General features: G+C 37.5%; 1 protein-coding gene across 6 annotated transcripts in view; it reads right to left on the reverse strand.

Moving 5' to 3' along the window:
* The window catches only part of BIRC6 (baculoviral IAP repeat containing 6), a 183,971-nt gene that overhangs the window by 115,717 nt on the left and 41,460 nt on the right, over positions 1-26,794 (reverse strand). For 3 of the 6 annotated variants that reach the window (XM_060753999.2, XM_060753995.2, XM_060753994.2), the window contains exons 11-32: positions 26,615-26,764; positions 26,057-26,282; positions 25,403-25,563; positions 24,159-24,290; positions 22,724-22,855; positions 22,170-22,348; positions 20,617-20,747; positions 19,363-19,524; positions 19,147-19,278; positions 18,171-18,268; positions 17,651-17,798; positions 16,100-16,233; positions 15,172-15,318; positions 14,462-14,649; positions 11,896-12,210; positions 11,413-11,512; positions 9,731-9,945; positions 9,373-9,581; positions 8,785-9,131; positions 6,103-6,322; positions 5,480-5,613; positions 3,187-3,324 (exon numbers count right to left, since the gene is read on the reverse strand). In XM_060753999.2, the coding sequence (XP_060609982.2) occupies positions 3,187-3,324; positions 5,480-5,613; positions 6,103-6,322; positions 8,785-9,131; positions 9,373-9,581; positions 9,731-9,945; positions 11,413-11,512; positions 11,896-12,210; positions 14,462-14,649; positions 15,172-15,318; positions 16,100-16,233; positions 17,651-17,798; positions 18,171-18,268; positions 19,147-19,278; positions 19,363-19,524; positions 20,617-20,747; positions 22,170-22,348; positions 22,724-22,855; positions 24,159-24,290; positions 25,403-25,563; positions 26,057-26,282; positions 26,615-26,764 (3,798 nt within the window). The remainder of the gene's footprint in view (positions 1-3,186; positions 3,325-5,479; positions 5,614-6,102; positions 6,323-8,784; positions 9,132-9,372; positions 9,582-9,730; positions 9,946-11,412; positions 11,513-11,895; positions 12,211-14,461; positions 14,650-15,171; positions 15,319-16,099; positions 16,234-17,650; positions 17,799-18,170; positions 18,269-19,146; positions 19,279-19,362; positions 19,525-20,616; positions 20,748-22,169; positions 22,349-22,723; positions 22,856-24,158; positions 24,291-25,402; positions 25,564-26,056; positions 26,283-26,614; positions 26,765-26,794) is intronic. The other 3 variants (XM_060753997.2, XM_060753996.2, XM_060753998.2) reach the window with 2 other exon arrangements.

A 26,794-nucleotide genomic window follows, 5' to 3' on the forward strand; every position in this document is an offset into this window, starting at 1 on the left:
CTGATTTCTCTTCCTAGACATGTCACTGTTGAGATGTATTTGTATATGTGCAGTGTCTAAATCAGTGGTTCCCAAACTGTGGTCCGTGGACCACCAGTGGTCTGCAAGAACTAAAATATGGTCTGCGGCCTCACTGCCGAGGCTTATTAAATATGGTTTTCTGTGGGAAAGCAGATGGCGATTACTAGATGGCATATGTTCTGTATCAGAAACTAGAACTGATAGTTTCTCTGATGCAATTTTCTGAATCAGAACCCCAAATAACCAAATCAAATCTAAAGTTGCCCAAAAACTGATTTGTAACCCTTTTGGTACTAATGTTGGCGTGATCCCTAGTCAAAGTGGTCCCTGGTCAAAAAAGGTTGGGAATCATTGGTCTAAATCAGTGGTTCTTAACCCAGGTGTTTTGGCCTACAACTCCCAGTAATCCCAGCCAGTTTACCAGCTGTTAGGATTTCTGGGAGTTGAAGGCCAAAACATATGGGGACCCACAGGTTGAGAACCACTGGACTAAACGAAAGAGACAAAGGATATCCAAGTCCTGCAGATCTCTGAGAGTGGCACATTAATGAAGGAGGCTGCTGAAGTAACTATTGTTTGGTGAAGGTCACTGGTGAGCTGACACAGCCTAATGATGTTAGTGGCACTGTAGGCCACTAGCTACACTGCAGAGAGATATCACATCAAGAGACTTGGAGGAAAAAGAGAAAAACAAGGTCTCTGTGGATTTGAAGTGAGCTGGTCTCTTCAAATACTTGATATCTTTTTTGTTAGTGGCAGTATTACTTGACTGGGTGAGAAGGCAATGCATGCTGAGATGTCTAAACTCTGTCTCTATTCAGGAAGTTGTGAGGAGATGAATGAACATAGTTGTTACTAGGCACAAGCTAACACTGAAACTAATGTGAAGGAATTTGAATACCTCAATATATGTACTTTCTTGCTGGATTGCACCAGCAAAGGAAAGTCTTCCATACACTTTCACAGATGTGCTACTTATTTAACATAACAGAATATGAAAGATCTTACATGGTGTAAGAAAAGTCTTGTTGAGAGCAGTGTGATGGGGTATTTACCAGTGGCACTTTGGTTATCCATAAGGTGAGGTAAAAAGGAATAAAATTTCTGGGCATGGGAATTTTGCCTTTTTTTTCTGAAGAGAAAGGGAAACTGCTGGGGAAGTTTGTTTAATGCTATTGGAAAGGAATTTTCCTGAAAAATTCAGGGAACTGGGAATGTTTAAATCTTATTCCCGAATCAGGTGGTTCTGCTGAGGCTGACAAACATTACAGCAAGAAAGTTGTTAAGTACAAGGCAAGAATGATTTAAACCTACAAGGAAATGAGGAAATGCATTCTAAATAATTTACTATTAGAAGAACCCTCAGTAATAGCTGAATCCAAATAATCTATGGCTATGTGCTATTAGGTCTTCAAGGAGAGGAGATAAAGAGGAGAGGCTGGGGCACCCTCTTCCAAAACTGCCTCAGAGATAATCTCTACAAAATAACCAGTTTTTTCTGCTTCCCACAAATGGTCTTCTGTGAGAACAGGCACATTGGCGGTTCTGACTCTTTATGCTGTAGTTCTGGGCAGCAGAAGCTCCCTGAGGGAGGACTAGAGAGAGGGAATATTCATGTTGGACTTGGGAGTTGGAAAACCACTGGATTCCAATCTTATCACTGCCCTATAATCCACAGGGGAATGGCTTCTTCCTGAAGTCTGAAAAATTAACACGGTCCAATGCCTGATATCTGCTTTGAAATCAGTTGCACAATGGTGAGACACAGTCAATCTCTGGGTTATAAGCAAGATATTTTCTGTAGATTTAAGCTGAACTGTATGTAAGTTAGAACAGATACATTTTTAAGTAGTATGCTCATTCCCAGGCCCACCTATGGCACTGCAAATGACAAGAGGAGTGTAACCCCACCCCCAAGGAAATGTCAATGACCTCCTTTCCTCCTCGCTGTCCATCCACGGCCAAGGCTCACTGGGCAAAAGGCCCAGTGGGTGCTGCTGGCTGGCACAGTTGCCTCCCATGCCCGCCTGTCGCCACAGCTGAGCTGAGGTAAGCTCTGTCTTCTTCGGGCCGGCCAACAGATTTCCATCCATCTTGCAGCCAATTAGTAGCCACCACAGCTATTCTGTGGACTCCTCCCCTTCCACTTCCCCCCTTATGCTTTGGCTGCAGCCTAGGACCCCCTGCTGTACTGTAGCTAAGTACGAGCTGTACTTAGGTCTGGTGTTTGTAACTCGGGGACTGCCTGTACTGTATAACCGATACCTATATTTGTTCTTTGTGAAAAAATATACAGAACAGTTGACTAGGAATTCCTAACAGTAAACACAAGAAATATTTACATAGTTCTTAATGAAGCCCATCTTCTCACTAGCTGATGCTCACCACAACAAAAAGGCATTATTTCCAGTGGTAACAACCAATCCGCTTGCACAGCAATAGGAAGGATTGCGAGCCAGAGGAATCAGATACAGAAGACCACATTCTCACTGGAAGAAATAGATGGGTGTACCACATCACAGGCAGCACTGCCAGTGCTGGGTGAAAAGCTGAAGAGGAAAGTAGTGGTGAGATTCTAATTATGCCCTAACGTTGTTTCCCTCGTAAGTATTCACTATTCAGTGTTTCTCTTTTCAAGCATTTCATATAAAGGGCTGTATTGTATATGCAAGGAATGATATATTAGAACTATGGCTCAACTGCATCCAGATATCTACATGTTCCTGCTTTGTTCCTGCTAGGAAGTGTGACTATTCAATTAAGCAGAAGCCTACTAGAACTGCACAATAGGTTTATTGTGTTAGCTAAGCAAGGGGTAATGGCTTGCTGCTTCTGTTACAAGCCAGAATTCCAAACCAAGGTTTGCTCTTATTTTATAAATCATAGTCTACTATGGAAAGATTAGCCAAGGTCCATAAGATAAGATTTGTATTCAGCTTATGATTACTTTATTAGTGGGGATGAGCACTAGCGGGAATTAATAGAATCCATACATTAGCAAGCAACATCATTAGGATAAACCAAAATCTCCCAAATCATTTTGTGTGAAAACATTCCACTTTATGATTCTGGGCAAAACCAATATTTGCCTTTTGCATATTTAAAAGTATGATATTAGAGAAATAAACAATAACAGCCATTATAATTAAATATTATATACCACACCTGTCAGGAATCTCTCCCTCTCTTTTCCATTCAAAAGCTTCTTAGCTGTAGCTGCTTCATCTTCTACAGTTGCAACGCAGTCTAAAAGCCTGGAAACCAGCATTACAACCCAGCTAATCATAGGAATATCCAGAACACCTTAAAAATAAATGATGTGGTTAAGGAATGCACTTTTTGATTAAAGTAAGAAAGGTTTGAAGTGATATGAACAAGTGTGTGTGTGTGTGTGTGTGTGTGTGCAATATCCTTTTCATCAAAAGAAAATGTTCTTTATGAATCATATTTTCTCCCTCAAAGCAAATACAACTTCAATAAAGAGAGGTGGGGATGCATGACAACATAAAAATGAAATTAATGCTAGTATGTTTCATTTTATTAAAATGTATCTGGGCTGGGTTTTAAAAAGGGAAAACTTCAATGAACCTTGTGAGATTAATAATATTACAACAAACCCATCTATAACACAATGGCTATAATGGTTACTGCTGGCTGGATTCCACACCCATTGTTACATGCAAAATGTTTATGTCAACGTGCTCTCAGTATCTAAATTGAAGTATTTAGACATCAGAGCCAGAACTACAGTTTTTGGATTCAGTGTCTTTTTCATACAGGAGTTTTTCAGTCACCATTTCTATTGCAGCACTCTACATTTCTCCACTAAAGGTTGCAGCAAAGTTCAAGAGAAGAGCATTCGATGATGATATCAGAAAGAAGAAGAAAGGGTTGCCAACTCAGTTATCTCAGAATACATGCTTTAGTTACATCTCTTACAGATTACTGCAATGCCCTCTACGTGGGGCTGCCTCCGAAGACGTCTGAAACTTCAATTAGTACAAAGATCTGCAGCCAGGCTACTGCAGGAATGAGCTATAGGGAATGTACCACCCCCCTATTAAAGCAACTTCACTGGCTACCTATATGCTTCTGGGCCCAATTCAAGTGCAAGTTATTACCTACAGAAACCTACAAAGTTTGGGTCCAGTCTATTTATGAGACCACATCTTCCCCTATGAACCTGTTCAGGCCTTAAAATCTGCCGGGGAGGCCCTCCTCGCTGCCCTACCTCCGTCACAAGCGTAGTTGATGGGGACAAGGGAGAGGGCCTTCTTGGTAGTGCCCCTCCAGCTTTGGAATGCCCTCCACAGAGAGATTAGGCAAGCACCCACACTTAAGTCCTTTAGGAAGGAATTAAAAACTTGTCTTTTTAATCAGGCCTTTGACAATGGCGAAATGTAAGAACTCTTAATAACCACCAAATGGATTCTATGTCTTATCTTTATTAGTGCAATGGTTTGAACACTAAATGTTGTTTTATATAATAATTGCCTATTGATGTGATGTTGTGTTAATTTTGTGATTATTTTAAATTTGATATGCTACTTATTTTGTTTTATGTTATCTACTATGTTTTTATGACTGTAAGCTACTCTGAGTCCCACTTGTGAAACTACAAGAGAAGTGACAATAGCAAATGATGGTTGGTGATTCCTGTCACCCATTGCTGGAAAGAGGCAGGTACCCAATGATTTCCTTAACATCAAGGCACAAGTAATAGGGCTGGGTAAACACGGGAAAATTTGTTTCTAAACTCTATTCGTTTCCAGGGGGCGCTAGCGTTTCCAAATTCTAAATACTTCCGAAATTTTGAGATTTCAAAATTTCATTATTTACGAAATTTCGTTAATTTCGAATCGATTCGTTAATGGCGGACGCGATTGAGCAATATGCTTAAAAAACCTCCAAATGGGACAGGGGGAACTTCTGAAGCTTCCCTCTCCCTCTGTTGTTGATTGTTGGTGTGATAATTTATTTTTTATCACTGATAAAACAAACAACAACTATAAAACTTGCACCAGACGTAAGGAAATAATTACGAAACAATTATGAAACAATTTCGAAACAATTTTGAACCAATTACGAAACAATTTCGAAACAATTGGAAAAATTGTTTCAATTTTTAATTACTCCTCACACTATTCCTGCATGGCTCAATATCGGATCGTAAGCTAATTTAAATACAAATTAATAACAAATTACGAAATTAACGAACGAAACCGCCCAGCCCTAACAAGTAATTTTCCAAGTCACTCCTTCAACAGTACCATGGCTATGAGGTTCTCTCTGAGCCAGGCATTGAAGAACTGGCCAGTCTATACAAAACTGCAAGAGGCTACAGCATAGACATGCCAGTAGAGCTATTCACCTTATTAGACTTCAGTAAGATGTCTGTCTTAGCATTATGTTGCACAATTGACAACTATTTTATGCCAACTTTAGAAATCAACATTACCTTCTGTGCATCTATGGGCAGGCAGTTGAGGCTGAAGTGGAGACAACAAGGTATCCAAGAGATTCAGCAAGCTTTCCAGTACACCAGTGTTGCTCAGTGATCTTTGGCCAATGCAAGAAAGCAACATGAAGACTCTAAATGTAAAGAATTTTTTCAAAGACTGTTAGTTGTGACTTAAGAGTGTCTAAAGCAGCAATACCTCAACTGAGAATCTGCACCACTGAACTGGAAAGTAAGACATTTAATCCAAATATTCAATAGTTTTATACTTCTTATTCTGCAATAGTAAAAAAGGAAATGGTGCTATGCAGTGTTCCACAAACTGAGCAAAACTTGCAATGCCAGTAACAATTTGTAAACATCCTCAGCCAAATAAGTCAATATATAGATCAACTTTTTAAAGTAACTGTTCACAACACTTGGAAGCTATTAATCCCAATAAATTAAGTAAACTAATCCTGATGAATCCAGAAATTTAATACTGTTGGTAGCAAATAGATCTGAAAAACATTATAGAATCCTATACATCTTTTGTCTATTCCTCTACAGTTTCAGTACTAGATGTAACATCATTCCAACTGATGATTAACTAAAACAAGGAAGATTACACATCTTAACAGTACCTGTCTTGTGGAAAAATTAGAAGTTGCTCTGAATTATACAATTCTTGGAGAACATTCGAAAGAAACTGTCCCCACCATCTTTCTCCACCGCATAGCTGAACAAGTAGAAGGCCTGTGTGCAGACGTATCTTAGGGGTTCCACTGATACACAAGTGCTTAAATAATTCTTCACAAGCTTGAGCATGAAATGTACTTTGTAGAACCACAGGGACAGAGTGGCCTTTAAAGAGATAAGAATCAACTAAATTAAGTTGAAATGAGGTGATGGTACTGTGTATAATATGCTTGGATACACAGAGGAGCAATCTATCTGTGGGCTGTATTATTATTATTTATGTTGTATATTTGATTTATATCCCGCAATTTCCCCAAGATTGAAATTCAAGGTAAGTTTACAACATATTACTAAATAAGACAAGTTTACTACATAATTAAAAACATTAAAAAACCATCAATAAAACACTTAAGCTATTAACCATATTAATACCATTAAAAACATGCTTAAACATTCAACAGTACTATCTAAAACCATGCAGTACTCTCTTACAGCCCTTTTCTAAAAGTCATCAATTCTAAAAGCTGACCTGAATACAAAACATTCAACACAAAAAAGTTATGCTGTTTAGTTGATTCCAGAGATAGGAATCAGGTGGTTTTATGTTGCTTTACTGTTGACTCCTCTTTCCTTTTCTTGTATTTCATAGCCTTGCCCAAACTGTTAATTATTATATGAGAAAGTGCAGAAACCTCTTCATATGACGGCATAGTAGAAAATGAGTAAAATGTATAGGAAGAGTATGAAGAAAATGTAAGACCCGAAACTCCATTTCACCCACTTTTATGACTGTTGCAGCCATGTGTCTTAGGTGGGAGTGTAATGCATATCCAAGAATGAGTGAGTACCAATGTCTCATTCTGTGGATCATGCAGATCAGCAATTGACAATAATCCAGCATATACTGTTGAGTTTTCCTTGCCTGATAAAAGCTTACAAAATTAATGGAATTGCCTTAAGAGATTCCACCTAAACAGTAGGACCCACTTTCTAATGGTTAAGAGCTGTTCAACAGTGAAACTCACTGCCTCAGCGTGTGGTGGTCTCCTTCACTGGAGGTTTTTAAGCAGAGGCAGGATGGCCATCTTTTGGGAACACTCTATTCTTTATTTTATTTATTTACTGTATTTATACCCCACTCTTCTCACCCCAAAGGGGACTCAGAGCAACCTTACAAAAGGCAACAATTCAATGCCACATTATGTTGACTGGATGGCCCTTGGGGTCTCTTCCAACTCTATGATTCTAAGTCAACAGGTGCCGTGAAAAACTAATGCCATTTTAGGGATCTCAGCAAAACAGCTCAAAGAAATATAGGTTGCTTACCTGTAGTTTCCCTAGTGGTCACCTGTGAATTTACACATTTTCTCTATATGCAAGATCTAGGACAAAATGGGTGAACTATTTCTGTAGTTCTGGGTAGGAGTTGTGCAGCATTACAAATATTTTTGTTCTGCAGTTCCCATGATTCCTCCACACTGGCCAGGCTGGCTGGGACTGCTATGAGTTGCTATTCACTAACCTCTGTGGGGCTACAGAGTTCCTGTTTTGACTATTATGTCACTTGTAACGCTAAAAAAAAAAAAAAAGAACACTAAAACTGGGCCTTAAAGAGACCTTCAGCTGCTAGCCCTAAACGGTTCTGGCCCCGCCATCTTTGCAAGCGTATCTCCCTCTATGAACCGGCATGAACTTTACGATCTTCTGGGGAGGCCCTCCTTTCACTCCCACCACTGTCACAAGCATGGTTGGTGGGGACGAGAGAGGGGGCCTTCTCGGTGGTGGCTCCCTGCTTCTGGAAGGCCCCTCCTAGAGAAATAAGACACGCTCTATCCCTCTCCTCCTTTTGTAAGAGCCTGAAGACCTGGTGGTTTAAGCAAACCTTCAAGATACTGTTGAATATGGCCATATCTTTTTCTTACAATTACCCAGGTTACTTCTTCCTATTAGGCCCCGGAAATGAACAGTCATAGATTCTACCTAATTTCCCAGGCCCTCTACAAATTGCACTAGCCTCGGCCCAGCCTTTTAAATTGCCTTGAACAGGCAGGATTATTTTAAATATATATATGTGCTATTGTTATTTTTTATGCTTATATTGTCTTGTTAATTTTATGTTTATGCTGTTTTCTTTGTATGTATTGATGATGTTACTTGGAAATAGCTCTGAGTCCCCTCGAGGAGATAGAGTGGTATATAAATAAAGTTTTGTTGATGTTTGTTTTAGTGGTTAATCTTTCCCCAACATCTTTATGAAGTCCTGTTTTTCTTTTCACTTTATATTTCTATTTCTTTAAAAAAGTCTACTGTGCAAATGGAATACCACAGTGCTCCGTGCAGCACTCTGAGCTAGGATCCTATTGAGTCAAACCACTTGCACAAAAAGCTCATTTACTATTTCATTGCTAATGCCAAAAATATAGATTACTCAAAGTGCCAGCGGTGGTTTATTACTCTTGCTGGACACGAGTTGAACACAAACCCCCTTCCCGCCAGCATAAGAATCTTTTCAGAAGATGTGCCTTCTCCCATGTATTCTTTGATAATTTATTGTGAAGAACTCAAGACTGCTTGTGATATATATAGTTCTCATTAAAGACTTCTCAGATATTAATCAAAATACTAACCATTTGAAGTATGGAGCAAACTAAGTAAAGTATCCAATAGGTATCTGATAATTGTGCGCAACTGCTCCGTGGAGGACATCTGAATCAGCTCTTTGGGATCGCGTTGTTCTTTGAGAATCTTCCTGCTTGCACCTAGAGCTACTCTGAGCCTCTGAACAGCATGATGTGCCAAATTAAGCTGCAGCTGCAGCTGGATACAATCTTGATAAGCAGAGAATACTCGGCTATCTTCTTCTACTGCCTTATCCGGCTTCCGTAAAAAATACTGGGCATTGTTAGCACTGTTCAGAGGGGGAAGGTCAATGCTTTGGAGGAGCGTTTCAAGCCTATGGCAGGCCAAATTATACCTGTAGGAGTTGAAAGGCGAAAATGACATACTTAATAATCTAAATATGAAATACAATTTTACTAAAAGCTGAAGGGAGAGAAAAAGCTTTAAACTTTACACACAGATTACAATTTATGGTTTAAGCAGGATAAAGGTCATATTTTTACTAACATTCTTTGTGTTGTACTTTGTGTTCTATTATCCTATACCTTTAGCATGAATCGAATCAAGGTTTTAAAACATACAATAGTTGATTTTACCTGCACTGTATGTCTTCCTGCAATGCAATCATCATTGCTAAGTGTTGATCAATTTCTGGCTGATTTGCAGAGTCAACTTCTCCTCGTAGAGGGTCATGCATAATCTTTAAGTCACTTTCCAATGGCAGGATGTAAGTATGTCCATAGTAAAATCCTAAAGGAATTTTGGCTCTAGCATTTGTACTTCCATAGCGACCAATAACTGTGATCTTAAAGGAAAGACAATACAGCCTTTAATGGTATTTCATTATTTTAGAATATGATGAGCAAGCAAAAACTGAAAAATATCTATTCTGAAGAGCATGCAAAAAACCAAAGTTATTTAAAAAGACCCCCCTAATAACTGAACTGTTTTTACCTTCATAAATCTGCAAACTGGTGGTGGTATTAAATCATGCAAAATGAGAGAGTGAGTGCTGATATCTGTGGCAACCACTAATCTTCTTCCATCAACTTCTTCACCAAGCGTCCAAATATCAATTGACAAGGAAGCCAAATCACCACATGTTGGAATCAGTACATCTGTCAATAATATGGGTCTGCCAAAGTCCAAGGTCACAAATCGCCTGGCACCTTTTAATATAAAAAATAGGACTTATGAAATACTCAGAAATACAATGAGCTTGAAATATGAATTACATAGTCTATTGGAAATTTTCATATATTTGCAGGATTTATATATTTCTAAGGGAGTAAAATGGAAGGCGGAATTAGACTCAAAATATGCCACAATGTGCAGAAAGGTTTGGTTTGGAGTACTATACCACTTCCATTTTTTCATAATTTTAAACTATGAAATATAAACAAGAAAAATAAATTACTCCAAAAATATACATTAAAAATAAGAACATTTGGTCCAAAATCTAGTGTTTTAAGAAATGTTACTAAATTAAATCATCAAAAATTCTTCGTAAGCGCGACTGGTGGGGATGAGAGACAGGGTCTTCTCAGTTGTGGCCCCTCATCTATAGAACTCCTTTTCCAATGAAATCAGGTCAGCTCCCTCCCTCCTGTCTTTCAGGAAGAAGCTTAAGACATGGCTGTGGGACCAAGCATTCAACCAGTAAATAGTGCAATAAGGATAGCAAACTAATGGAATTGACAATTGGACAGGACAGATTATATGATTTTAATTGATGTTTTAATAATTAATGTTTAATTGTATTTGTTTATTTTTATATTTATATGTATTGGCATCAAATCATTGCCTGATGTAAGGTCGCTCTGAGTCCCCTTTTAGGGTGAGAAGGGCAGGATCAAATATGGGAAATAAATAAAAAATAAATATTTCAAAAGAAACAATTTCACACCTTATAATTTTAAATTACAAATTAAAATTTGAAAAAGGAGAATTGAGAACACATCAATTCTACGTATCATGCTCTTGCCTTGGGGAAAGTGACATTCCTATTCTGACTTGCAGACAATGGAATCCAACACGGTTCCCACATTGACTTCATCTGACAAGTGATTCGCAATAAATCAAACAGAGACAAAGGCTAACTCACAAATTATCTGAAGACTTATCTAATATCTAGAGTGCTCTGTCCAGAGGACGGCATTCACACATTTCATGTGATCTTAACATATGTAGGGTGAATTAAAAAGTAGCTTGAATTCGCCCTATGTAATGCAATATAGTTACTACTGGCATAATTCAGGAAATCTTTCACACGGTATTTTAAGAGACTTGCAAGCTTAAATATTTCCCATTTCAATTGTACGTATTTGGCTCTCATGCTATGATAGTACAAAGGTAAAATATTTGAAGCTGTAAAGATACTCAGTCTTAAAAGGACCATAAGGATATGGGGGTACCAGTTTCTTGGAAGAGGAGCTTCCGGAAAATTTTGACATTGGGAGTCTGGAAAGAATAGTGACATGGTGCAGTATACTGCTTTTAAACAGCAAAGTCTGAAATTCTACAGAATATTCCTAAGCCGAAAAGGAGTTTTGGATGCTGCTCATTATACTGAATGAATGCAGAAAATATTAGCAGATAAACTTAATATTAATAAAAACCCAGCATTAACATTTTACCTGAATGCATTCGTTCTATAATGATGGACTGATGAGGTGGAGGCTGAAGGAAATGTGAAGCATGAGATATTGCAAGAGCAAGACCAGTTCCAAGTGGATTCTGAAAGAAAGGAACATTGACCCATATGTAATACATAACATCTGGTATTAGTCACTAGATACTGCACATGCAAAAGTAAAGAGGCAGCCTTTGGAAACTCAAGGTTGCAAAACGTATTGGTTACACTATGGATTAGTTTATAATCATACTAATGGAAAAGGTTTCAAGGCATTAATGAGCTTGTGTCTATTTGCACTAGCCTGATATGAAATTTATGTTTAACAGATATGGGCATTTGGAGATCAAGATTTTTGAACAATATTGTCTGAAAAAAAAACATATTGCCTATACTCAGATTAAAAGGCACACTAGCAATTGAAGTAGCTCCTTTCATTAACATTAATTATTTTGGAATTTCATTAAAGCTCTTTTATTTTAGTTACCGTTCTGGACTTGTTTGCATTTTTGTTGTGTGCAGAAAGGTTAACGGGTGGAGGATCAATGACTGAGCCCGGGAAAAGCTGTGCAAGCTCTGCATTTATAACAGCAGAAACTGCCTCATTGGGTGGCGTTAGAGGCGGAGTCATGAACAGGGGGGTGGTTTTAGGAGTGGGTGGGATGACATCCGACGGATGAATGAAGAACCCTGGGGCTGCTACTGAGTTGGAAGGCACAGAGTTGTGAACGGGGCCAACTGCTGATGCTGCTGCAGCAGCTGCTGCTGTTGTCTGGTGTAGTTTTGCTTCCAGCTTTGCTTTCTGCAGGGAAAATAAAAGCAGCATATGTACTGTACGCCAGCACTGCTCAGAAAGGCACTAGCAATACAAGCATGAGCAACAAGCAGCATGAACACAACAAACAAAAAAGCAAAGGGCCTCAGCTTCCATTTTAAACACATCAAACATGTCTACCAAAACAAGGGCAACATAGCACAAAAAAGGTAATAATGCAGGAAAGACCTGTAAGAACGAACATTTGGAAACTCACCTAAATTCTACTCAGCCGGTCATTTTGGGAGAGGCCTGAACAATCTGTGGCCCTGCAGGAGTTTAGAACTCCAACTCAGAAACCCTAAGCAGCTTGTCCGATGGTCAGGAATTCTAGTAGCTGAAGTCCAAAAGACCTGGAGAGCCACAGGTTACACAGGCCTGGAGCAGATCATGTATTAATCATGTGAGCTGAAGCAGCACACTTTAAAACAGATAGCCCATTCTGTACAGCCTCCTCTAACCTCATATCCTCCAGATGCTTTTGGACTAGAGCAGTGTTTCTCAATTTATGGGTCCCCAGGTGTTTTGCCCTACAACTCCCAGAAATCCCAGCCAGTTTACCAGCTGTTACGATTTCTAGGAGTTGAAGATCAAAATATTTGGGGACCACTGCTCTAAATGGATGAGGTCCAATATCTCCTTCCTCCCTGTATTTCCCCACCTTTTCTCACCTTTCCTTCATGTCTGATACCTACTTTAATTCCCCTGGCTCAATGCTATTCAACGCTGGGATTTGCAGTCTGGCGAGGCAGCAGCATTCTTTGGCAGAGACGATTAAAGAATTTGTAAAACTACAGCTCCCAGGATCCCAGAGCAGTGAACTTGGGCAGTTAAAGTTGTGTCAAACTGGATTCATTCCACAGCATAACCACACCCCAAAGAAGCTAGGGCAGGATAAACAGGAGAGGTTTTCCAGTCTATTGCTTGGAAACTTTTGTGATTTTTAAAAAGGGATTTTTATCACACAGGAACTATAATGTGCACCTTTTTTGGTCAAATTACAAAGAGTGCACTTTTCGCAAGTTATGTTCTGACTAACAAACAAATTCATCTTAAGAATGAATCTACAGACTCTATCCTGTTTGTAACTTGGGGACTGCCTGTATCACATATGCCCAGAAGAACACCATACTCTTCTATTATGTTTCTAACTCAATTTTCTAACACCATACACATCTCCTTGTGACAATTTTATATTGAGATGGGGAGGTACGGCCCACAAAGCCCTTTTTTGTTTCCCAAAATACAATTAATTTCCCCTCCTGGTTAATTTTTCATCCGCAAAATACAAAAAAACTTCTCACAGATGCAGTTTAACTTTTTAACCTTCACTGAACCTTCCACTCCCACAATGTCTTTTTTCAGGTGTAAACTGGCAAAAATTGTGCTTCGAAGTGACATTACATAACTTCTGGTGCACTGCATTAGTGCAGCCTGTAATGTGGGAGTTGGTTACAGCCTCTATGCACTTGTCCTCTGCTGTTTAATACCCTACCCTCCTCCAAAAATGCTAACGGTCAACAGAAATGTATGCTTCCCCTATATTCTGTCACAAATCAGAATACTGAAGGAAGGAGGCAAACAGTCGATATACACCAGTCTATGTACTAGATTTTCAAGCATTGCATAGCTGTGAGAGAGAAAGAAGATATCTTTCTGACTCATATTCAGCATGTTTATTTCGAAGAAAAATATGACATCAATAAACATCACAATAATATACTTTAACAGTAGTATCAGACTTAAAAAATCTTTACGTTTAATTGCACTATGCAGAGATCTCAGAAGCGCCAACAACAAGAGTTCTGATAAAAGTATGATTACTTTCTTAATCGGTGAAAATAATATGGCCCAATAGAGAGCATCTGGATACAATTACAGCATGGTTTTTTTAGTCGAATTAGAGTCTTTTTGTAAGTTCTTACACAACAGAAAATTATGTGCTTGTTTACTGCTGAAATAAATTCTCCATTCTCCATCTTTACATACTTTTTCCTTTAATTGCATGTGAAAATCTAAGGGTTAATGTTATTCTTCAGGTGTTCAGTTCAGGGAAAATGTACACTTTCAATATAGTGGTGTTTGTAACATGTGATATGTCCTCTAAGCTATCCCCCTAAAGATGTCCATTTTCTGATAATGATTCGGTTTGTGGTTTATAAAGAAATGTTTGCCATTGCGGTAACTATTCTCTCAGCTTTTGAAGTTTAGAGACATCATGAAAGAGATGGCCTCCAACCTGTTGCTGAAGCTTCAAAAGCTGCTGCTGTTTCTCTTGAAGCACTTGGAGCTGTTGCTCTGCTGAGGCCATTGCATGAGATAGAGACTGCAAAGCTACCTGGGCCGCTGAACTCAGTGCTGTCGAGGCTTCCCCCACTGTCCCAGATGAGAGGCCACCAACTGCTGGGGTAACCCCAAAGGTACTCACTGGCATGAAACAAAGAAACAAAAAAAGTGTTTGTAGAAAAGCAGAACACACAGATTTCTCCTAAATATTGAACTCTAGTAGGAGTATGAATACTTAGAATCATAGAATCATAGAGTTAGAAGAGTCCTCATGGCCCTTCCAGTCCAACTCCCTGCTAAGAAGCAGGAAAATTGCATTTAAAGGACCCCTGACATATGGCCATACAAGACAAAAGCAAACTTAAAAATATATAAATAAAGAACCAGTTATTGGAGATTGCTTTCTTTTTCTTGTGTACAGCTACCCTTTTATAGAACTGAATATGAAAATCAAGAAGGGGAAAAAACCCTGAATTACTAACATTCAAATTAGCACACATTTTACTACTGCTTTAAATTTTGGATCAAAGAGCTTTATTCACTTTATTCTAATGTTACAACTGGTTTAAGGGGTCAAATTACAGTAAATGATACATCCTAGAACTTTATCAGAACAACATTCTAATTTATTGGGTTTAGAAAGAAGTAATAAAATGTATATACCAGTAAACGTACTTGCATCGTCCCTTTCTATTCTGGTTCCATCACTAGTTGAAACGCAAGTAAAGTGCAGAGGTTCAACTTCCAAAAGACCAGTGAGGGAAGTAAAACTGCCTTCAGCAGCTGCACAGCTACTGATCTTGCCATTCCCTGAATGAGAATGAAAATATTGTCATCATTCACATTCATTATGATTAGAAATTAGATCGTTAGCATTTCATATCTGCCATGAGCAACCCAACAAATGTATCTAGAACAATAGCATGAAACCTGTTTGACAATGGCATCCCGTGTACTAGCCTCTAAGGAAAACATGACAGCAAACTAAGATACAACCACAGATCAAGTTCCTACAGAATCATTTTCCTCACGCCAACCTGCTCAGTTTTGAACTTGTGTGATTTTAATTTTGTTTTAACAATTTATGTTTTATTGATGATTTTAACTGTAATTGTTATTTTTTGGAATATGTTGAGCATCAAATTGTTGCTGGTTGTGAGGCTGCCCTGAGCCCCCTTCAGGGTGAAAAGGGTGAGGTACATGTCTGGGAAATAGATAAATAAATAAATAAATAATTTTTAAAGAAATAACTGCTCCACAATGACACTGGGAAATGTGGAAGAACAATCACTATTTCATTCCCCTTTTGTAGGGCTAGAAGAACTCAGATGAATGAAAGTGTGGACTCTCTCAATATCTTGAGAAAATTGTTCTGAACAGTTGAGTCAAATGAACTAATCAAATCCATACATTTGGATATTGAACATAATGACATGTTTCTCACAGATACAGCATATTAATAGCATTCAATGACAGAAACTTAATGAGAAAGATTATGCAATCATGTTATTGCATAAACCTGTATATTTTTTAAAAAATATTCCAGATATGTACTAAGAAGCTAGCAGTACTGTAGGATAGATGTGCATACCTGAGAGAACATCAGATAAATCAATTTCATCTGACTGTACACCAATGCTGCTATTATATATATTCTTACAAGAAGAGCCATTCATTTCCAAATCGAAGAGGACTGGATCAAAAGGTGAACTATATAATCCATACCTGCAATGAGAAGGAAAAATTACTATCTAAGCTGAAGAGCTACTCCAATATGCTGCTTTACAACAGAAGATGGTAAGGAGGAAAACCTGGTGTCCAAGTTTATTACTATTGCTAATCTACTGGAAAAATCTGCCCTATGAATAGTTTAAGTCAGTGGCTCTCAATTTGTGGACCTCCAAGTGTTTTGGATTCGAGGTTTGGGTGATGAATCCATCCCTTATGGAGGGTAAAAAGGTCAAGTCAGGACCAGAATGTGTGATACTTTCCCTCTGAACAGCAGGAGAAGGGTGATGAACCATGTCTGCCTCAGCCACCATGGAAACACCAGTATGCACCTGCCCTTGTCTTGCTGGATTTTGGCTAGGACCTTCATAATGAGGGAGATGAGAGGAAAGGCGTAAATTAGGAATTCTCAAAGATGATTGCCAGTGGTTCTGATATTACTTCTACCAGTTCTTTTAATACCTTGGGTGTAATTCATACGGCCCTGGAAGCTAGCCAAATACTCTTGTACTGCCACATATGAATATTCAGACATGAAATTAAGCAATCAAGGTAAGGTAAGGTAAGGTTCGTATAGGAAAACAACATTTTGAACCTTCTAGGGACATTTGAAAGCTGTTTCCAAAACACAGCCATTGATGATTTTTTTTTCACCAGCCTCCACTTTCTTCATGATTACCCATTTTGGTGGGAAAACATGTAGATCTATTCCTTTTTAACACACCTGAGGAAGCACTAGCATTGAAAGTTTGTGTTTCTCCTTGCCGCTAGTGCTAAAAACCCTCCAGCTGGAAAAAGGGGACTCTGGGCGTTAAAAGACTTCATTAAAAAGGAGCATTTTTGTCAAAGGTTTTGTTAACTAAGGTACAACTATATCTATATTACGTAATATATCCACAGCATTGAAGCTCAGGATCTGCATAAGATAAGGACTGTTATTAGGAAGTCCCCCTTGTATCTCACAACACTGAAAAAGACAATATAACAACCAAGAAACATTTGTTCATTTGATATGTGTTGATGGAGCAAAGTTTTACAAATACTATGGACTACTGAAAAGACAAATCAATGGAGCACAGAGCAAATCAAACCTGAACTCTTTCAAGAAGGAATGACGAGTAAACAGACTATCATACTTGGGACATATCATGAGAACATTACTCACTAAAAGAGATGATAGGTTAGAACAATCAGATGTTGTGACATGTTTGTGTATGTGTGTGTGTGTGTGTATGAGATAGATATATAGCCAATTAATATTACTTTTGTTTAAATGTTGCTATAATTTACTTGTATTTTATGTATTTTTATTGTATTATTATGTGCTTTCTGTAAGCCACCCCGAATCCATTCCAGGCACTGGTCGCGGGATATAAATACAGTTATTATTATTATTATTCATTTCTCTTAATACCTTGTTTGAAGTAATGCTTCCATTGGTGTTAACCGATCCTGTAACTGTCTAGACACTGCAGTTAGCAAGGATGCACAAGCTGTACTGCAACCAGCCAAGTCTTCATCCTTTACATAATTCAGCAATACAAAATACCAATATACAGATCCTAAAAAGTAAAAACAGAACACATATTTAAGCAATCACTAACATAATAGTTAAGCATGTGTTAGAAATATAATTTCCTGTTAAGTTATATAAGACAATATTAATTTAGCAACCCTTAGTACATTTGCAAATGTGAGTGTGCAGTTTTACAGCATTCTATTAAACAAAATAATGAGGTGAAAAGATTTCAATTATTCATAAGTGGCATGGAAAAGTAGCATTGAGAATACCATCAAGTACCGTAAAGTACACAGGAGAAAAAGAAACGGGTAAGGAATCATGTGACTCATACAGGATAAATTATAATACAAAGGGGGGCGGGGGGCGGACGACAGGGGACTATGTATATACAAAGTCAAACAATGAAGCTTACCTCCAGTTGCAGCTGCGGGTAAATAGGACATATTGCCGAGCAAAGCCTTCAGAAGGACTGCACTAAATCCTGGTTGACTTGGCTCAAATTTCCCATTGCTATAAAAATACATTACAGAATTTCATTATAGCATTTTTTCTTTAGCAAACAAAAAAGAAAGCACTCTCTGGCTGATGGATGACCGACAATGGTTGGGGAGGGCCTTGAAAGACTAAGCTCCTTCCTCTCCAACCATTTCTATACATTTTTAAAAAGGCAAAGAATGTCCTCCCATACCCCAAAGGTAGGTACTTTCATAATGTACTGAGACCATTTTGAGCCCAGGAAAAGCATTTTAAGAAACAAGAAATAAACTGGGAATCTTGATTCACTACCTGACTTCCTGTTTTTAAAGACAGGCCTGTCAAGGACCTAAAACATACCAAGATGTCCTAAATAAAGTAAATATCCCTTCATGCCCCTCAGGGGGTGTTGTCATTTTAACAAAAGGGAACAACAGCAACCCCTGGGGGATGATGGGAAGCACCTGAAATCTAAAAATGACACTGAGAACCTGCATGCTATTTGCATGCCCCATGCTTATTGGGGATGGGTAATCTTTTTTTTCTTGTCAAGGTGTATGTTTGACAAGTTAAAGACAGCAGTGGATGCATGCCCAAAAGAGAAGTAAACAAATCGCTCCCATATCTTCCCCTGAAAATTCCTTCTCATTCTTCCTTTCCAGGTACACCTAGCTGGTTACAGAGGAAACAACAGATGGTTCTAACAGAGGCCTGAGATCACTTGCAGATGTTGCCTAGGGTCATCCAGGGTAATTCAATGACTCAGTGGGGATTTAAACCCTGAACTCCAGAATCATAGGCTATTGCTGAAACCACTACACCAAGCTGACTTGGGGCACTAAAGAGGAAATTCCAAAAGAGATCAATTTAAGTAACATAAGGGAAGTTCAGAAACAGAAGCTATCATTACCAACCTTATGCAAAGAGCTAGAAATCGTGCACATTTGTGTGCTATACTTCGTCCTGCTTCAAAGAAGCAAACACGTACTATATCGAAGAGACACATTCTTGTCTTTGATAGCAAGCTCTCATTCGCTTCTTTTGAACTGAAAAATGCCAAGAACAGTTTGTCAAGTTATTGCCTCTCAATTATACTTCCTAAAAAAAAGACAACACTAACATTCTTTTACCTGCCCGGTCCATTGGATTGAACTCCTTCCAGCCAACATAAGATATCTAAGACAAGACTCTGAGCATGCTCTGTGACAACTGGGTCTTCTGACTTTTTGCAGAGTGTGTTAAGAAGTCTTTCATGAAATTCTGAAAACTGTAACATAGCACACCGCTGTACTCTACAAGAAAAAAAATACACAGGGAAGAAATTAAATGACGTAAAAGATGCCAACAAGAAAACTACGTTTTTAAATATTAGAGTGCTCAAAACTCCCCACTGAGAAAGGGAATATGATCTTTCTAAAATGTTTCCCTCTCTCATTACCTATTTTCACCAAAGGCTCTTGCTGTACTTCACTTCTGAAGATTAAAAAACAGCTTTCGTCACAGAAAAAAATGACTAGCAATCTAGTGCAGAGAGCTTGTCACCTTGTGTACAAGCAATGCATGTACACAGGGAAAAGGAGCAACTAAAACCCAGGTGCACTATAAATGGTCTTTACTGATTACACGAAACAAGCCCAATATATTTCAGGCTATGTAATTGATTAAATTGCTTTCTTCAGAGGCAATATAACAGCAGAAATTTCTTCCCCTTGTCAATAAATTGAGATAGATTTTTCAGAAAGTTATTATTGTTCTGGAAATTCTGAATTTTCTCTGTTCTAAAATTAGTACTGTGTCACAAATAAAATATTGCAAGAGGTGGGTGAAAATGTTATCTCTTTACCTAAAATTTACCTTATATGCTCATGTATAGTTAACTCAAATGTTGATTTAAAAAATCAACCCAAAAAAAGTGGTTTGAGTTATCAACAGATCGATGTAACTTAACTACTACCAAAAGAGAACAATTCCCTTCTCCAAGTAGGCAAAAACCATGAGCTTAGTATGCCCCTTGAGAATCTAAAAGAAATTACTCTACTCTCTGGTATAGCGAAAAAATGGCTGTGGCAACCCCAAGGGTAGCAGGTCCCAAGGCATCATATCTACTTTCTCTCTACAGTGATCCTGGACTTGTTCCTGAGTCACATCAAAACCCATATTGTTGGTACCAGAACTAGTCCTTGGCTTATGCATGAAGTTGCCTTATATATAAGTCTATATGGTAGTTAGGCTCAAATTATTTGAGCCATCCCCCATTCAATGGTTTCTTTTGAACTAGCATACAAATGGGAGAACTGAACTACATTACTTTATACATTAGTTTTCAGTGGTCTTTGAAAACCAATCTATATTTATAAGTAAACAGCCAGTTATATTAAACCAACCTTTCTTTTGAAACAGAGGTTTTTTTAAACCTTCTAATCGTTACTGAGACTTCTTGGAGCAAATCACATCCACGGAGATTGTCAGCTTTCCGTGATGAATTGCTGACTTTTGTTTTATTTGATGACTTCTCCTACAAGAAATAGTAATTTAAAAAGTCACATTCTGTTCACAAGTAAATATTTTCGACCTTGAAAGTTATTTTATGTAAAAAGGAATTTGAAGCTTTCATCATACCAAGTTTAATTGCAATTCTACTTAATACACATGCACACTGTACAGTATCATGATGCACTTATATATCATTGTTATAGCAATAAAGAAAGTCAAATGTCGAAAAGCAATTTAATTTGGATTGGTGTATCTTATTTAGGGTGCTGTATCTTTTAAAAAGCTATGATAGTAAGCTTAGAAAAATATGAAGCAATTTGAGCAAAACCTATCTTAGTATAGGTAAAGGTTTCCTCTGGCATTAAGTCTATTCGTGTCTGACTCTGGGGTGGGATGGGGTGGTGCTCATCTCCATTTCTAAGCCAAAAAGCAGGCATTGTCCATAGACACCTCCTAGGTCATGTGGCCAGCATGACTACATGGAGCACCGTTACCTTCCCGCAGAAGCGGTACCTATTGGTCTATTCACATTTGCATGTTTTCGAACTGATAGGTTGGCAGAAGCTGAACCTAACAGCGGAAGCTCACCCTGCTCTCCAGATTTGAACTGCCAACCTTTCGGTCAACAAGTAGAGGAGCTCAGCTGCTTAACCCGCTATACCACCAGGGGGCCCTAAAACCTATTTTATGATTAAATTATCATCCCATGAACATTAGGTTGGACTATCAATTAGCCTGACTACATTAAGTTCACCATAGCCAAGAGTATTATGGTCTAAATATCAAACACCATGCCTGTGGTCCAATGTCATAGTAAGCCATCATTTAGCATAATATGAATGAGCAGGAATGAGTTGCTGCAACTTCTATGCCTTATCCAACTCTCCTCTCAGGTGTCCAGTAAGATTCAAGTTTTGTTTCCATTTCTGTGGAAACAAAATCTGTAACATTGTTCAGATTCTAAAATAAGGTAACGAGATTTTAAAGAAGCCAAGTAAGCAACTGTCATTTAAATTGCTCTAAACTAACCACAGCTAATGTGAATTACAATTAATATTAATCAATATTGATCACAATTCATCTCTACGGCCCTTTTGCCATTTGCAAAAGCTTAAGAAAACAGTTTCAAACTAGTCCTCCATGCTGTGTGAAGCTCAGAGACCCGTTTAGATTGCATTCAGTCCTACCCTACAACACCACATTAAAATATGGGTTTAAACATGACATGCAATGAAATGAAAGAGCATTTGAAGGACAAAACAACAACAAATCGAAAGCCCACATTTTCTTGAAATTCTTTTAATCCAGAGTTTAAATTATTTCCACATTTACTCCTATAAGTGAGTTTTTAATGTAGAATTTCAACTACACAGTTATAATAACAAAAGGGATTTTGGCAGCAAGTATCTTTGGAGCATGCTTTCTCTATAGGTTATTTAAATACCTTGCCTGCTGCAACTTTTGCCAGAAGGGAAGCAAGTGAATGGCCCTTGCTATTCTGAGGTTTTAGAGATGGTATCCTCACAACAGGCCAGATTCCTCCATTGCAGATATCTTCTGTTCCTTTGTCATTCACTGCCTTCACATGAATTAAAAATGAACGATATTTGCCACCTGCCATTCCTACAATAAAGCAAACAGACTCAAACACAGGAAATATTTACTTTGTTGCCTTATTTAACAAACATTAAACACTTATTTCACAACCATCCTTCAAGATGGTATCAACACTTTACTCCTTAGCACAGTGGTTCTCAACCTGTGGGTTCCCAGGTATTTTGGCCTACGACTTCCAGAAATCCCAGCCAGTTTATCAGGTGTTAGGATTTTTGGGAGTTAAAGGCCACAACATCTGGGGACCCACAGGTTGAAAACCAATGCTTTTGCATTACCCTTTACAAAGAACTGTTTCTCTTGGACTATAACAGTCAACTGGAGAAACCAAATTTGTATCTTTTATTTTTATTATTTTCTTTTTAAGGGTGTTCGAAGTTTTACCTTTAACAAGCTTTGGGCTCGTCAGAGTCAACATTCCAGCATGCCCAGACAGATCAAGGCCAGTAGCCAACCATACAGGACCACACAGGATATCCTCCTTATGATCTTCTAAGAAGGGGCATAGCCGAAGACCTTTTAAAACAAGGCAAAAGAAAGTAACTGGACAAGCCATTTAACAGCACATTCAAAAAGATATACAATTTCATCAAAATTGTGGATGACTTTAAATTATTATGACTAGGCTCATATGAAACAAGCGACAAAGATTTTCTGTTACATTATATTCTAATAATTTGGTAGAATAATCACATGGTTTCCTATAAATTGTAGGATTGTAAGATTCTAAACATGTGCAAAATACAGTGGAAATAGGAAGAAAAAGGAAAACTGAAGTAATAATATTGACTATCGATTCACAGAGGTAAAATACTCAGTTTGGCAATTTTAGTATGCAGGTTCATTATAAGCTTTTTCCTACCATGATTAATTATGAAGAATGTAACATTTGTACTACTCTCCCCAAGATTACCTATTTGGATTACATTATAATATCTATCACATCCAGCACTTGTACACCTACAAATATTTTTCCTACATTAAAAATAAGGTTACTGTTAAATGAATTATTTCCAACTATAACATGTATATTACAAATGCATTTTCACTTCTAGAGTTAGCTATATCCTTCTGAGGTTGTATCTCAGGGTATTTTTCTTCATTCCAAATAAATTGGGGGGGGGGGAGCGGATAAAATAAATCTTCATGCTGGCACTCTGCCTTTTAAGCACTTTCCCCATGGAATTCTGATTTTTTACAATGTTAAAATCTTTTCATTTGGGGAGAGTTTTGATCTCCTGGGAAAATTATAAGGTTTTCTCTTGTTGTGCATTCCCTTTGGGATCACTGTCAAAGATCCTTTCTCTGTAACTGACATTTTGATGCATGTTTTAATAACCACCAATATAATGATGATGATGATGATAATAATAATAATAATAATAATATAAAACTTTATTGATAGACCGCCCTCTCTTCCCGAGGGGACTCAGGGCGGTTTACTTACAAAAAGGCAAACAATCAATGCCACAATCAATTTCAAACTCATCAAAATAATACAAAAATACAAAATAACATCAGTAAACTTATGAAAAATAAAATAATTAAAACATAATTACAGTAATAATATAATTACATTAAAGACATGTACTCTGGACAATTGAATGAGTAAAATGCATAGAAATATTTGGTTATCAATGTGGTTACTATAATACATAAAACAAATCAATGGATTTACAAAGAGATTAGAATAGCAAAAGGTTATGAAACATATTACAAATTAAAATTCAACAAAACTACCTACAATGCCTACAGGGTTTGATCATCTTTATGTGGTAAAATATGTTTTTAAAAAGTGGTACATTTCAATGTAACTCACACTGTGAATCCTCAACATCAATATTTTGCATTTCTTCATTCAAATCATCCAATCCTGGTTTTCCATTCCTTTCCATTTCAACATGATGAGCTGGTGACAGAGGAAAAGATATCTGTCTGTCTACAGCTGCTTCTGAGGAATCAAGCACATTGGGGAAACAATGAGATGGCTACAATTTGTCTTCAAAAATTTTAATTGATGTTGATTTTACTTGAAATCTCTAGTGGAATATATTTTTACTCCACAACATATTTATAATTTATTTATTATGAATTCAGAAACATTTCCTTTTTTCAAAAAACAATACATGTTTCACTGAACATTTAATCCTATAACCAGGAGTGGACAGGTTTTTTTTTCTGTTGAGAGTCACATTCACATACGAGAAGGGACAAATCATGCCTGCAGAGAATTTTATGGTGAGAGCATGGGATCAAGATGATGACCAAAATGCCTATCCCTATATTATATATCAAAGTATTGGATTTTCAAAGATATTCAATGTTAGAAAATATTTCCAATTTGTGGGCAAATGAAATGATCAAGAATGAAGTGATGGAAAAAGCCCCAGCCTCATTCAATGCCACCATTACATTTTAGGCGTCACAAATATTCCAGAGCTATCTCTGTCTATTGCTGCTTCCAGATAGTTTTTTTCTCTCTCTCCTACACAGACATTTGGTTATTCCACATCAGACTGTGCTCAAACAATTACTGCATATGTAACTATTCTTCTTTGACCTCTTTGAAGAACAGAAAGGAAACATGTAATATATTTAACCTTAAGTATTGGAAATAGATAAACTACCTGCCACCATGATGGCAATTATCTGTTCAGTGCTAGTTGTCAGGTCACTGATATAAACTGTGAAATATTGATCATTTTAAAAAATGGAATAAATTGGGTCACTGTAAAATATGAAGTAAATAATAAAAAGTAGCATGTAGATCAGCAAACAATATTATATCTGCATTTGCTCCACTATCATAACAACCCCAAAATAATGTATGATATAAAATAAAATAAAACAACATTACATTTTACAAAATGCTCGGGAGAAAATTATTTCCAACCTAATGTGAAATTTAGTAGCTATTTTTTTTAAACCACAGAACAAAGGTTTTATTTTAGCAATTGCTTTGACTGTTTCAATCAATTCAGCTCACTCGCAGTTCTATCCATTCGGCCTTTAACTGCCAAAATATTAAGAATGTTAGCAAGGCATTCACTACATTCAGCTTACCATTGACTTTCCCTAGGCCTTGAGCTTTATTTTTCAATAAAGTCACTTGAATCTGTGGAATGTTTGTGATGTTTGAGTTCAAAACAAACTTGAAGTCTACATGTCCAACCATACAGGCTTTTGTCAAAACCAGTTCAAAGACATGTTCATCCCAGCTGTTGCTACAAAAAGAAGCAGGGAAAGAAAGTCAATTAGACATCCACATTTTATAATACAGAAATAAGCAGACCAAATTTACTTTTGTATACACAAATGTTTCAGAGTAGCAAAAAAAAGGCTGAATACTGTACTTGTAAAATGATTTTTACAAGTACAGTATTTCCAATTCTAATTTGAATACTAATTTCTAGTGACTGAAGTAAATATATATATTTCACTTTCATGTCTACTTGAAGCCACAGCTATTATTTTATATAGAACATCACAGTATAATTAATATAGGTATAAGGAACATCTTGACATGTCACTCGGTTAATTCCCTTTGGAACCTCTAGTTATGATGTAACTGAAACCTGCCTCAAAATAAGGCAACTTTTCCTACCAAATAACCCCTCTGCATCACGGGAACATCTTAGGGAGATCCAACATTAAATCCATCAATTAAATGAAGAAATCTCTTGCTACAGATACGATGTTCTAACATCATTTGTTTACCTCTCTGTTTGCAGTTTCCAAGTTCGAGTATGCTGAGCTGCATCTCCATGATGCTGCTGGTGCAAGTGCTGTGGGTGCCGCCTTTGCTGCTGTTCTTGTTGGACCTCAACCCAGCATGGAGGAACTGTGGCAGAAAACCGTGGCGTCAAAGTTTCAAAGCGGGTAAGCTCCACTAAAGATGTCAATGTTTCAAGAGAAAATGGTTGGTCCACTAGAAGATCAACTCCTGTTTTTAAAGGGGAAAAGAAAAGGAGATGCAATGGATACACTTCTTTAAACTGTCGATATTTTAGTACAAATCTATTCTCTCCCCTTTGGAAATTCTGACTTCTGAAGTCAGTTTTACAAAAGCAGAACACATGAAGAGTTCGCCATTTATCTGCACTGGAAATGTAAGACAGAAGTGTAAGAAAACTATATAAACAAGTCGTGTGACTTCATAACTGTAGCTTGCATAAACAAAACTGAAGGGTCTTTACTTAATCTTATATAATCTGCAAAGCATATAATGAAAAAAAAATGCTCAGAAGAAAACAGCTGACCACATTAGACATTTACCCGTAATTCCTGGACTAGAAGGGTTAGATAATGGCTTTGTGCCTTCCGTTAACTGTTCCGTCACTTTCGAAAGAGATGCATCCACAAGAATATCAGCTTCATCCACATCATCACATGTTTCTCCAATCTGAAGAAAATGAAGTTCTCCACCTAAACATAATTGGAAATTCAAAGGGAGGT

Source organism: Anolis sagrei, chromosome 1 (genome assembly GCF_037176765.1).
Source record: "Anolis sagrei isolate rAnoSag1 chromosome 1, rAnoSag1.mat, whole genome shotgun sequence".
Lineage (NCBI taxonomy): Eukaryota > Metazoa > Chordata > Lepidosauria > Squamata > Dactyloidae > Anolis > Anolis sagrei.